At 37.0% G+C, this 14,169-nt stretch overlaps 2 protein-coding genes across 2 annotated transcripts; both read right to left on the reverse strand.

The window, feature by feature from the left end:
• Positions 1–6,362: 6,362 nt before the first annotated feature.
• On the reverse strand, positions 6,363–8,153 carry LOC143566992 (uncharacterized). The gene is made up of 4 exons (XM_077053525.1): positions 7,079–8,153; positions 6,879–6,958; positions 6,587–6,786; positions 6,363–6,488 (listed from the first exon to the last, which is right to left on the reverse strand). The coding sequence occupies exons 1-4, from the start codon at positions 7,330–7,332 to the stop codon at positions 6,375–6,377; spliced, it is 648 nt and encodes a 215-aa protein (XP_076909640.1). The 5' UTR covers positions 7,333–8,153; the 3' UTR covers positions 6,363–6,374.
• A 3,003-nt stretch (positions 8,154–11,156) lies between these two features.
• LOC143566998 (uncharacterized) lies at positions 11,157–12,663 on the reverse strand. Its single transcript, XM_077053530.1, has 2 exons — positions 11,972–12,663; positions 11,157–11,863 (listed from the first exon to the last, which is right to left on the reverse strand). Exons 1-2 carry the CDS (start codon positions 12,565–12,567, stop codon positions 11,356–11,358), a joined length of 1,104 nt encoding a protein of 367 aa, XP_076909645.1. The 5' UTR covers positions 12,568–12,663; the 3' UTR covers positions 11,157–11,355.
• Between the last annotated feature and the right edge of the window lie 1,506 nt (positions 12,664–14,169).

Consider the following 14,169-nt stretch of genomic DNA (forward strand, 5'->3'; position numbering starts at 1 on the left):
TCAGAGCTGTTAAAGGCAAAGCGATCTTCGAGAAGTTCGAAATAAAGCGCCGGTAATAACCAGCTAAGCCTAGAAAGGAACGGATCTCAGAAGGAGAGGATGGCGTAATCCAGTTCTTGATTGCTTCAATCTTGGATGGGTCGACATGAATACCCATCTTGTTTACAACATGACCAAGAAACTGTACTTCATCAGACCAGAATTCACACTTGGAAAGCTTAGCATAGAGCTGCTCGGTTCGAAGCTTCTGCAACACTAACCGAAGATGTTGCTCATGCTCGGCCTTGGTCTTAGAATACACCAGAACATCATCGATAAACACGATCACGAATTTATCCAAGAAAGGCCTACACACCCGATTCATAAGATCCATGAAAACGGCTGGTGCGTTGGTTAGACCGAAGGACATGACCAAGAATTCAAAATGGCCATAACGAGTTCGAAAAGCAGTCTTCGGAACATCTTCATCGCGGATGCGCAACTGGTGATAGCCAGAGCGGAGATCAATCTTCGAGAAACAAGAGGCACCTTGGAGTTGATCAAAGAGGTCGTCAATACGCGGTAAGGGATACCGGTTTTTAATGGTGAGTTTGTTCAACTCGCGGTAATCAATACACATGCGAAACGATCCATCTTTCTTTTTAACGAACAACACCGGAGCACCCCAGGGCGAAGAGCTAGGGCGAATGAATCCTTTAGCAGTCAACTCTTGAAGTTGGCTGGCCAATTCTTGCATCTCAGCGGGTGCAAGACGGTAAGGAGATTTAGCTACGGGGGAAGCACCAGGGACAAGATCAATACGGAACTCGACTTCACGAGCGGGAGGGATACCAGGAAGATCATCAGGAAAAACTTCAGGGAAATCACGCACAACAGGGATATCGCGAAGCTTCTTTCCTTCATCGGGTTTAACCACATGGGCTAGAAATGCAATACACTTCTTCCGCATGAGTCTTTGGGCTTCGGCGCAAGACATAAGTTTAAGACCACTGGAGGGTTTTTCGCCGTAGATGTGAAGATCACCATTTTCTCGAGGTATGCGAATCATCTTCTTGGCGCAAATAACTTCGGCGCGACTATGCGTAAGCCAGTCCATACCAATGATAACATCAAAGCTTCCAAGAGGCATAGGGATGAGGTCAATCAGAAAATCGTTTTCGTTAAGGTTAAGCGTACAATCTTTAATCACCGAGTTAATTAAAACAGTTTCACCGTTAGCCAATTCAACTGAAAAATCTTCTTTTAAATTGTTGCGCGGTCGCGCAAGCTTCTGCTCGAAGGCGCGAGAGATAAAGCTTCGATCGGCGCCAGTATCAAAAAGTACAGAAGCATAAAATCCGTTAAGTAAAAATGTACCATTAACTACGTCATTATTCGCTTGCGCTTGGTGCGCGGTTAGGTTAAAAGCTCGTCCACGCGTTACTTGGTTTGAAATCTGGTTCACCGGATTCGCTTGCGTAATCTGAACTTGTAGTCTTGGGCACGCGTTCCGGAAATGACTGGGATCACCGCAGTTAAAGCACGATCTGGGTCGTGGGTTTTGGTAGATTGATTGTGGGTTCTGCGGGTAGACTGGTGGTGTTGGCGCAATTGGATTTGCGGGAAGGACTCTACAGTTTTCAGCAGTGTGACCAGTACGGCCACATCGGTTACAAAGTCGACACGGGGTTTGGGTTGGGTGGCGAAATCTACAGGTTGGGCAAAAGGGATGGTTTCCTGTGTAAGGTTTCTTAGTTGGCGGGGCAGGGAGTGCTGGATTGGTTAAGGCATAGTTGTGGACTATAAGGGGAGTTGGGTAGGCTGATAGTGGGTTAGGCGTGTAAACTGGAGGTTGGTATGCGGGTTGCTGGACAATGGGCGGGTTGGTAAGCGCATAGGCCTTGCGCCTGCGCTTGAGGTTGTTACGGTTTGAGGGTTCTGGTTTGGTTTCTGCGGGTTCAGGGACAGTTTTGGTGGTTTTGGTCTTCTCAGTTCCCCGCAGGAACAGGGTTCCTGCTCTGACATGGTTGTCGCTAAGCACAGCGGCCAACTCGATGGCGTCAGAGAGGGTAACTGGGTTTCTGGCCCATACAGAATCTTGAATTTCCATGGGGAGACCCCCAAGGAATTTCTCTATGGCTCGGCGGGAAGGGGTAACAAGGTGAGGGACCAGTAAGCTTAGCTCGTGGAAGCGCGTCGCGTACTCGCGCGCTTCACCGCTGTATTGCTTCAAGTTCCAGAATTCTTCCTCCAGGCGCTTAACTTCGTTGGGAGGGCAGAATTCTCGCGTAAGAATTTCCTTGAATTCCTCCCATGTTATGCTAGAAGCTGCCTCTGCGCCACGCGCATGAGCTACTCCATTCCACCATGTAAGCGCTCTGGATTCCAGGACACTGGAAGCATATAGGGTTCGTCTTTCTGAGGGGCATTGGGTATGGAGGAAAGTGTTTTCAATCTTTTCGAGCCATTGGAGCATCACGGTGGCTCCTTCAAGACCTGTGAACTTCGGAGGGTTACCCGTATTAAAGGACTTAATGTTATAACTCGAGGTGTTGGTATTGTTTTGGCTCAAAGCTTGGGCTATTGCGGCGGCCATTTCCTGGGAACGTTGCTGTCTACGCATGCGCGAGGCTTCTCTTCTCTGAAATCGGCGAGATAGCGGAGGCATTTTGATAAAAGTTTTAAATTTTAGTTAATATCTTGGTTTTAGCGCAAAGTTTTAATCTTATAAAGCTTGGTTTCGCAGAGTTAGATACTATCAAAAGTTAAAGTAAAATAAATGACTTTAAATGCAGACTTAATAAGGGTAACAAATTCGAATCAAGAACCGACAATTCACGTATCACCGTGACCTTCCGAGTTCTCAATTTAAAATAGCTAGTAAACGAGTATTGGAGATTGACGATTCATGTATCACCATGACTTTCCAATCTTCAATATAAAATATACAAGAAAATGAGTATTGGAGGTTGACAATTCATGTATCACCATGACTTTTCAAGTCTCCAACCTCAGAACATAATCGTAAATGGAAATTGAAAATCAACTATTCATGTATCACCATGACTTTTCGGATTTTCAAATTCAACAAACGAATATGTAAGTAAAATCAATAAAAATCGAAATTCAACAAAAATCGAAATATCGCGAAATAAAACATAAAATCATATACCGCGCAAGCGCGAGCATATTCATAAATAACGAGTAATTAACAATAAGCGCGCAAACATGAGATTTCTCTCATGCGCGAGAAGGGACTCTTAGGTATTCTAGGCCGTTACGTCTAACCACCTATCCTAAAGTCAACGAGCTCTGATACCAATCTGTAACACCCCGACCAAAGGCGGATTATACATCGGGGCGCCACATATTGTTTCATTACTCGTGACACTATTGGTGTCAATATTTATTAATACACATTTTATCGCGCACGCGCAGCGGGGAAAATAAAGAACATAAATCAAACATAAATCAATATATTATAAATTATAACATTCAAACAACATTAACTTGTCTTGATACATTTTAATTCTAGGTCCAAAAGTAAAAACGTCCTACGTGTCCACAAGCTCCAAAACAGCTACTGCAAACCTGAACATGTGTTAAAATAAACGTCAAACACTTGCGTGTTGGTGAGGAATCAAGTTTAATACAATACATAGATAACAATAAATCTGCGCGCAACATGTGTATGTCTGGTTTTCAACAAGGGTGTAATCTGATCGGGACCAACTCTAAGAGACAAGACTGCCAGTGCTCGCAATTGAGCTCACAAACAAGACTAACTGTGCATGTGTAAACAAAAGAGAAAATCATAAACGAATGTTCTCCCGTGTTCATCTAATGGTACCATGAAAACTGCGGAATAGACCGACAAGACGGTTAATGATCCACACATACAAATAAACAGCCAAGTCTACGTCCTCAACACATGGGATACTGCGCGACTAAAGTTCATAAACAGTTTAAGACTCAAGTTTTGTATGAACACATGAACATCCCAAAGCAAAAATAAAAAGGGATTAGATACGAGATAACTCACTTGATAAACGATGCGGTGAAAGATATGCAAGAATCAACTCTTAAACAAGCAAAGTTAACCTATAATTAAGATTATTGTTTTAACGATCTGTTTTAAGTCTTGATAATAAGTTAGCATAATTAATAAGTAAATTATTATATAATATATATATATTACCGGAAAAGCAGGGCAGAACAAGGAGGAAGACGGAGGCAGAGAGGAAGACGGCAGAGAGAGCAAGGAGCAAGAGAACAGGAGAGATTAAGTGTTTTGTGTGTGAAGTGTTAGGAAAATATTATTATTACTTATAGAGAAACCCTAGGAGACATAAACCTAGAAAAAGGGAAAAAGATTTCAAAAAGTAAAAGAAAAGATATCAACGGTAAAAAGTTCTGAAAAGTAAAGATATCAAAAGATATGGCAGCTGCAGGGGGCAAGATAAAGCTGACAGGGAACAGTAAAAAGCATGGGCGGATCAGATAAAGGTACTGGTCAAGCATGGCAAAAGCAGATCTCAAAAGATTATGTCAGTCACTTTATCTGTCAACCAATGGGGTTGGTGCGCATGCTGCGCCGAAAGTAACTATTCAGACATTAGATGGGTTAGGTCAACGGCTCAAAAGATAAGACAACACAAAAGCAAACGGCTAGATTTAAACAGAAGATACAAGGGTTAAGCGCGGGAAGGCTGAGTGCGCGAGCGCGAAGGCTGGCACAACAATCCTTAGCGCACTGCGGGAAGAATCACATCCTTAGCGTGCTGCGTGAACTAGAATTCTAAGCGCATCGCGGGAAGAACATGCATTCTTAGCGTATTGCGGGAAGAACATGCATTCTTAGCGCGCTGCGAGAAGAGTCCTCTTCACGCATCGCAGGAACAAGATGTCTTCACGCAGGCTTCCATGTAAGGAGTCTGGCGCGTGGAGCTGCAGACATCCTTAGGCGGGAAGAACCAAAGGACAAGCAAAGAGTTGGAAACAAGGCTTAAGGGCGGGACGGCGACAAGAGGGAAAAGAAGGCGGAATGAGAGAAGGAAGAGGGAGGGGACGGCGGAAAGAAAGAGAGAGAAAGAGGCGGGAAGGAAATTATATATTATTATTAAAAGTAAAATATAAGTATAAATAAATATTAAATCATAAAAGAAAGAGATCGGATAAGGGAAACGGGTACCTGGGTCGGGTCGGATCAGGGCAGATGTCACAGTATGTTAAGATTATAGATGACAATATATTATAATACTGAAATTTTAAAATAGATCAGGGACCAGTTTTGCCATACCCCTTAACTATTTGAAACAAATTACATCTTTCACATGTGCCTTCGTCATCTCCGGCCCTCTAATATTCCGGCGCACATGAAGTTTTCCGGCGTGTTTTTTATTAAATTAAGAGTCAACGGCTCATTTTACAAATCCAACGGCTCTTTCACCATTCACCAAGTCCCCTCACGCTCACCAGCTCCCGCTACCCCACTTGCGCCTGCCTCGTTTTCCGCTCTCGCGCCCCTCTCGCGCCCCTCTCGCGCCTCGGTGGTGTGGTGCTCGCGCCCCGGGGCGCGAGCGTATGGCCTCTTGCGCCCTTCCTAGCGCTCCACACCCCTCAGCCTAAGTTGATTATAGAATTCATTATTCTATATATAAATAAAATTTCCCTACATATATTTATTTAAAATTGCTGAAGACATCAATAAATAGATGTTGAATTTCAAACATATTTTATATTTTTATATATATAAGTATTTTGTTCTACGTGTCTTACGAATAAAAGTTGTGTTCTACGTAGAATCTCTATACATTTGTGTATGTATACATATAAGTTACGTATGCATGCATGTATATGTTAACGTAGACCATATAAATATAAATGTTGTTGATGACATAACACTGACCTAAATGTCGGATGACGCTCAATTGAAACAGTTCAAACGTATTATCTTCATGTGGCAACTCATTTACACGCTTGGAAAAGGTTTGAACACGTACAACATGGCAACAGGACTTACCGATTTATTAGATAGTTGTAGCAACATACTAATTGTTATATTTAAAACTTCTTAAATTTAGATTTTAGATTTTAGAATAGTTAAGCATCAATATCCCATTCATAAGATGTTCGAAAGATTGGTAGGAAATGACTTGGTATTGGTTCTGAAACCAGAAAATTTTTTATTGCATTTAGCGATATTACTTCTTAAGGCTACAAAAGTTAATCTTGTCAATTAGATATACTTAGAACAACATAAAATTTACAAATGTAACTAATCAATCCATTTTCTATACAAAATGTAATGTCTATATTTAGAATTAAGTCAAACCTTAAAGCGTATAATTATTAATTAACAATATACTGATTCTATATATATACTCTTCTTTGTTCTATTTCTCAACACTTTGTTCTTGGGTTGAAATTTGTAAAACTTGTTCAGAAACCTCCTTTTCCTTGACTTCATCAAGAATCAACGAGTCCAATTCCTTCTCAGTCTCTTCAACCTATTTCATTTAGCATATTAGAATCCCTTCTTCTTGCAGTCTAGAAATAGTTAATGTTTTTAAGTTAATATAGAAAGTAAACGAGTATATATGCAAACCTTGTCGATTATTTCATTTACAACATGAGCATGTTTAGCCACATCTTCTGCCACTTTATCAATGGCTTCCAGGGTCTCTTTGAGTTGGCTTTGAGGAAGATTGTCGGTGATCCCATCGATTATTTCATCCGTTCCCTTAGCCACTTTTTCTACGGATTCCATTACATGATCCATCGTCTCAACCACCGTGTTCACCTTATCTACAGATAAAAGTCACAACAGCACACTTAATTAATTAATATTTAGTTATGTACCACTAATTCAGAAAAGGTTTAAGGATGTAGATTCTTACTTTTTATTTGAATGAATGACCCCTTACGGATGATTAAAGGTAAAATTATTGTTAATGCGATTCCTACGACCCAGTTTTTCCTGAAATTATATGCACACAATAAGAACATGTCAGCTAAAAATTAGAAATAATTTAGTCTAATGCATAAGTGGTCCAGGGGGATACATGAGTATTCAAATATGATGCTATGGGAGGCTTACAATGAACCGGAAGGCGATCCAGATGGAAGAGGAGCTCCCGGAGGAGTAATATTATTGCATACAACAAAGTTTCTTGGTGTTGGATTGTATTGCAAGCTTTTAGCAATTAAACCATGTAAACCGTATGATGCAAGGTTCTTGTTCCTTAATAATGATGCTTGAGAAGTTGGATTAAATGTGAGAGATGTTGAGCATTGAGATGGGCTTTTCGATATCGTTGAAGCATCGATAAATCTTGACAAAGTCGACAACATTTCTATTGTTCTACAAAGAGGAACTGTATAATTGGTGATTTGGTTGTGTTTGTATAAATTTATAGAAGCAAATTTGATGGTGAAGATAATATTAGATTTGTTCAAGGTGTAGCTAGCACATATATTTAAAGTTTTACTTGAATTGAAATTTCAAATATCTTATACACGTTTTGTATGGTCAAACCTTGAAACTTCTCTTAAGCTTCCATTTCACCTTTTTAGATTTGTCTTAATCCTTTTTTGCTATTATTCCAGAAAGTCATTATTGACATCTTAGAATGTCCTAAAGTAAGAAGCGTGTCTATTTAAAAGAATTTGATACTTTTTGTGTGGAGGTAAATTCGGTCTAATTAATAAGGCTGGTACGTAGTTGAATGGTCCGGACAATTACGTCTCTTTAATTTGTCAACTAAAAGAAGTCAAAATAAATGTTGAATAACAATTTTGTTTTTCGAATAATCATCAAACAATCACGAGACTTGAACTCACACCTTCTACGAAAACAAACCGCTAGCTCACTAGGGAGGAATCGGTTCAAAGAAACTCCAATTTAATTCATTCCAATGACTTTGTAGCAGTTCTATTAGAATTTATATTTGTATTAGTTAGATTGACGGTAAAATATCGTGGAGATTAGGCCTTGATATTCTTGCCTAAATTATGACAATGTAGATTGTATTTATAATGATGAGAAAGGCAGCAGTTATATTTTGGGGTTTATCTTCTCTTTCCTCCTCATAGTTATCATCTAACTCCACCTTGATTGTTTGTGTCATCTATATCCTTGTAAGTATTCGTAAGCCGTTGTAATACTCATTTGGTGCATTGACCAACAAGTGAATATATTATGTGAAGCAGGTCAGCTCTAAGCGGTAAAAAAATTTTGGACTGATTGCGGAATTTTTTTTAAGCATTAAGTAAAAGGGGTATCTTGTTTGATTTAAACAATTTAATTTTTAAATGGGCTTATTTGATTATAATTTGGTTGTGTAATTTTTTTTAAATAAATATAAGGTTAAAAAATGAATCAAGTGATGTTAAAATCCACAACATTTTAGTTGAAAGTTATACTCATTTGCAACTAAACCAAGCTAGTGGCTATGTATTTAATTTTAAACATTATATATACATATTGTTTTCATAGAAAATGGTTCAAATAAGAATAATAAGTTTCCTAAGAATGGTAAGAACCAAACAATTTTTGACATTTGACATTACAAATGATGATGAAAGAATAATTCTAGGAAATTATGTCGGTTTTAATGATTAAAGAGTAATTGTAGGAAACTATGTCGGTTATTGGTGATTTTAAATCTCAACCATTGATTAACATGATCTAATGGCTAGGATTTATTCATAGTCTTCCTAGGAAACTATCTTTTTTTATTTTAACCTACTACTATTTTCATATATATATATATATATATATTTAAAAAAATGGGCCTATCGGGGTGTCGGGCCGGGGTCCGTCGTCCACCCGGCCCTCCCTTAGAGCCGGCCACGATATGGAGGATGCTTCTTAGTTCTTAGAATCATGGTACTTCTTGTCTTCCATCTTTATAGTTTATACTATCCCATAACTTAAGGTCGGTTTGTTATGACGTAATTAAATGGAATTGACGTAATAATGGAATAAACAAAGAAATATAATAAATCATTACCATTCATTATCATGTTTGATTCCATAAAAGAATGAAATGATCATCCTTTTTATTAATAATAATGATAATAATAATAAATATTAATAATATGAATATTCATATTAACTCATTTCAAGACTATCAAATCGAATAAAAATAATCATAAAAATGTTGAACCACACATGCTTGTTGTGAAGCATTGACCCACCAAATAATAATAAACAAAATAATAATAATTGTCATATATAAATTGTTATATTATAGCATACAAAAATAATGGTAATATAATTAAATTAATTATAATAATAATATATAATAACCTTGATAATAATAATAATAGCTACTGTTGATATCATTTCTTGATGGAATTAATAAAAAAATACATATTCTTTGAAGAATGAAAATCCTATATTTGAAAGGAATTTCATTTATTATGAAATGATTTATTCCATTGCCACATTACAATCACACATAACTTTTTTTCATTCTCTCGGAATGAACCATTTCATTCCACATCTCATTCCTTTACATTCCTTTATATAAAACGTTTACATTTAGGGTATGTTTGATTTGAAGTAATATAATTAGTGAAGGAATGAAATTGATCATTACCATTTCATTGTCTTGTTTGGTTTTCATATGTAAATGGACATCACTATATAATAATAATAATAATAATAATAATAATAATAATAAAACACATATTCTTTAAAGAATGAAAATTCTATATTTGAAAGGAATTTCATTTATTATGAAATGATTTATTCCACTGCCACATTACAATCAAACATGACTTTTTTTCATTCTCTCGGCATGAATCATTTCATTCCACATCTCATTCCTTTACATTCCTTTATATAAAACGCTTACCTTAGGGTTATGTTTGGTTTAAAGTAATAGAATGGGTGGAGGAATGAAATGGATTATTACTATTTCATTGTCTTGTTTGGTTTCCATATGTAAATGGACATCACTTTATTAATATTATTATTAATACTAATAATAATTATACAAATATTAATAATAACTGGTTTTTGGACCTACGCATTGTGGTGACATTACCAAACCAAATAAATATAATTGTAAAAACATGAATCACGTATGCACAATAGAAGTGTTTATAATTCATCAAATTTAAATTAAGTATAATAATAATAATAATAATAATAATAATAATGTTGATTATATAATTATAACATTACATTGTATTATACAAATCAATAACATTAAAAATACAACAATAATATTTATATAATAATAATAATAATATTATTAATAATTGTTGACTATTCCATTTCTTGAAAAAATGGAAAAAAATACAATTTACCAAGAATGAAAATGATTAAAAAAGGAAAGAATTTCATTCATTAGAAATTAAGAATGATCAATTTCATTAATTCATGATAAACAAACATGTTCAATTTCATTTAATTGAAATGATCTATTTTATTTGTCTTTCATTTATTCATACTAAACGTTACCTAGATGTTTCATCATAATTATTCAACATCATGATGTTCATTTGAATCTTTCAATATAGAAAGGAAGTTTGTTACCTCAATATTTAACTTTGGTGAAACTTGAGATTTTTGTTTTAGTGGGCCCATAACTTTGGTATTTCACAAGTGGAGGAAACTGGAAAGTCCACTTCGTTCACAAGTGGGCTCACATTAGTTGGTATTGATGGGCCAGCCAATTGGGTTGTAAGACGCCAGACCAAGCGGGGCCGTCTCGAGGAGGTTGTGCATCTTATACATTTTTAAAACAACTAATTAAAATTTACATATTTTCTAAGATTACTTCTTTAAGTCAACATATACTTCTGGATTTGCTTCAATATCTATCATAGCACAATAAGTCAATAACCCTAATAACTCTAACATAATTTGGACTCTGTTCAAAATTTTGACCGAATTAAGATGTGAGCCCAAACAATTAAGTCCAACACTAAAAAAATTTTACTTAGAAAAAGCGAAATCCTTGTGTTTCGTTAAACCTCCTTTTAAATGCTAAGAGTTAATGAATATGTAATCTGCAAACTTTGAAACGAAAAGTAAATAGATATCGACATGTATATCATTGAGAACTTATTAACTGTTGATGTTAAAGAATGCAGCAGTTGATATTCGAACTTATTTATGAACTCACAAAACCAGCTTTTGTTTAAAGTTAATGAAGAAAGAGTAGCACAACATTGTTTTTATATTTATTACACACAAACGATGGTATTATGAAAACAATACAAGTACATAGTTTCAAATACAAACTGCAAGAGAACGATTAAACACCAAGCATGCAAAAAATGATAACACATAAAACAAAGGCGGGAAAACTAAGCAACACCAAACAAATCCCTTAATGCTCAAACTTAATAGTGCTCATCCTAATCGGAATCGGAATCGGAATCGGAATAAGAATCTTCATCAACATCGTCATCTTCATCGTCATCGTCTCCTTCTTCATCTTCATATTCACATGCATCCACATCCACATCCACATCCACATCCACATCTTCATCTGCATCTTCATCTTCATCTTCATCTTCATCTACATCTACATCTACATCCACATCTACATTTATACCTACATCTACGTCTTCATATTCTGCCAGGTTTTCGTCCTCATCATGAAGCATATCCAGACCGGCAAGTGTAATCCCAGCTGTTCCGGCTAACAAAAGGGCTCCAGTACCCACGTCCATTGCAATGTTTTTAGCCAACCCACCATTCTCTTTTCCTTGAAACTTCTTTCTAGGTTTGCGGTTCTTAGTTCCTGATGTGTCAGCTGACACTTTGCTGGTGTTCTTAGCTCCTGATGTGCCAGCTGACACTTTGCTGGTGTTCTTAGCTCCTGAGGTGCCAGACACTTTGTTGGTGTTCTTAGCTCCTGAGGTGTCTGACACTTTGCTGGTGTTCTTAGCTCCTGAGGTGTCTAACACTTTGCTGGTGTTCTTAGCTCCTGTGGTGCCAGACACTTTGTTGGTGTTCTTAGCTCCTGAGGTGTCTGACACTTTGCTGGTGTTCTTAGCTCCTGTGGTGCCAGACACTTTGCTGGTGTTCTTGGCTCCTGATGTGCTAGACACTTTGTCGGTATTGTTAGCTCCCGACTTGGCAGACACTTTGTTGGTGTCCTTAGCACCCGGTGTGCCAGACACTTTACTAGTGTTGTTAGCTCCCGATGACATGACCGCCGGATTTGAGAATTTATGTGAAAGGATGATTTTCCCCACAACCTCCCCGGTATCTAACTTCAACGGGTAACTGACCTTTTCTCCAAAAGCATTTCCTGCTAGGAGATTTGTGAAAGGCACTCGAACTTCTCCTATCTTACGGTCGAACAACGTCCCATCGTGGTTGATCTCGCAGAAGAGGTTGTAGCTGTTGGTCATGCTACCGACCTCGAATTGCATGGAAGAATTCCAGACGGGATTGCAGCCGGCATTCTGTGCCACGCTGATTTTGTATTGTACAGAGGACAAGCCTCCATAACTGTTGGTGATCCATAGCATGGCATAAGGATCCATGGTACCAAAGACTTTTACGTCCAACAGATCTACCGCGGAGTGGAGGACGATCTCTAACTTGCATGACTCCATTGGCGACTACAGTAGTAAATTAATTAAGATGAGCATCTAATATCTTGGAGTGCACATATATATACCTATTTTTATATATAAATCTGAACATTAAACATGCATATGACTATGAAGATCAAGTTCTACATATTACAACATTGCTAATGAATTATTAATCTAAAAGGTAAGAGCAAGTTTACTTATAACAAATTTTAAAGAGTCGAACACGTTAGTGTGAATCAGTGTTGTATGTATAGTTATCACAATAATGGCGTTTTATCAACAGGTAATTTGGTGAAATAGAACATATTAATTAGCTAGAAAGCATAATGAACACTGAGCTTAATTTCCATATCATACATATATTAGAAAGTAATTTTCATCCTCTCACACTTTTTAACTTTTCATGAATGTGTGATGCATATCTCTTAGTCTCTTACACGTCTTAACGTGTTGATCAACATTGTAACACATGGTCATAACGTCTTACCGATGGGTCCACTTTCCCAATTTTACAGTGGTCGCATTCTCTGTCTGCTCCTCATACAATCAGGTATGCCCTTCCAAATGTTGTTAGAATTTGTGTTTGTTGTTGATGCTAAGGCTACTACTGCAGCTGCAGCATCTGAAGCAGAGGTATGCGGGATGCACCTAGATGGTATTTGGTAATGACAGAACATATCGTAAATGATGCAAGTATACATTTTTAATGTTGCATGCTGAAACGATATACTTAAAGTTAATTATAATTGTCTATATTGATGGTATAATTAGTTTTAAAGACAAGGTTTTTATTTGCTTTATACAGGCTTACAACTTTTTAAATTTTTTCGAGGGCCTATCATGTCGTACGATTCCAGGTGTTTGACAGTAATGTGTTTCTTTTATTCAATGTCTAATGCGTATAACTAAAAATGGCACTTAAGTTTTGTTTGAATAATGAGTGAAGTGCGGTTTTTGTCCATGTAGTTTGTCCAAATCTACGATTTTAGTCCAACTGTCTCAAATTTGCGATTTTCGTCCCTGTGGCTTCATTTCACTTTCAATTAAACCTGAATTCACTAATCCCGTTAAGTCTGTTCGATAAACCCATCATCGTGCCCTTCATGTGAGAGACATTGTTGTCCTTTTTGCCCCAAATACAACTCAGCCCCTTGCATGAGTGTGTTTGCGAATTAGGATTGTAGTTTATTTGGGGAGAAAAATGACAAAGTTGCCTCTCACGTGAGGGGCACACTGACGGGTTTAACGGCCAGACTTAACGAGGTTAATGAATTTGGGTTTAATTGCAACTAAAATGAAACCACAGGGACGAAAATTGTAAATTTGAAACTATTGGATTAAAACCGCATATTTGGAATGAAACCACATAGACGGAAACCGCAATTTACTTTTGAATAAAATATATTCTCTATTTGAAAGTTAATCTATCATTACAGTAAAGATGTACGTTTCCCATCCGATTTCAGAAGAAATTCAGAAGACTTGAAACTTAAAAGTAACTAATTCACTCTTTATCATCTGTGTTTGTTTTCTAAAGGTGTTAACCAGAATGTCAAAGCCACTAATGGTTTCGATATGCTTTTGTAATATAGGTTTCTTATTAATTTCAAGTTACGATTT

Source organism: Bidens hawaiensis, unplaced genomic scaffold, assembly GCF_021521415.1.
Source record: "Bidens hawaiensis isolate Kalapana, Puna unplaced genomic scaffold, B.hawaiensis_p1.1 tig00023194_1, whole genome shotgun sequence".
NCBI lineage: Eukaryota > Viridiplantae > Streptophyta > Magnoliopsida > Asterales > Asteraceae > Bidens > Bidens hawaiensis.

Coding starts and splice junctions, on each gene's coding strand:
- LOC143566998 (XM_077053530.1), bottom strand. CDS start 12,567: ATGGAGTCATGCAAGTTAGAGATCGTCCTCCACTCCGCGGTAGATCTG. Junction 11,864..11,971: donor ACCAGCAAAGTGTCAGACAC/CTCAGGAGCTAA, acceptor AGTGTCAGACAC/CTCAGGAGCTAAGAACACCA.
- LOC143566992 (XM_077053525.1), bottom strand. CDS start 7,332: ATGTTGTCGACTTTGTCAAGATTTATCGATGCTTCAACGATATCGAAA. Junction 6,959..7,078: donor GGATCGCCTTCCGGTTCATT/GTAAGCCTCCCA, acceptor ATATAATTTCAG/GAAAAACTGGGTCGTAGGAA. Junction 6,787..6,878: donor GTCATTCATTCAAATAAAAA/GTAAGAATCTAC, acceptor TTTTATCTGTAG/ATAAGGTGAACACGGTGGTT.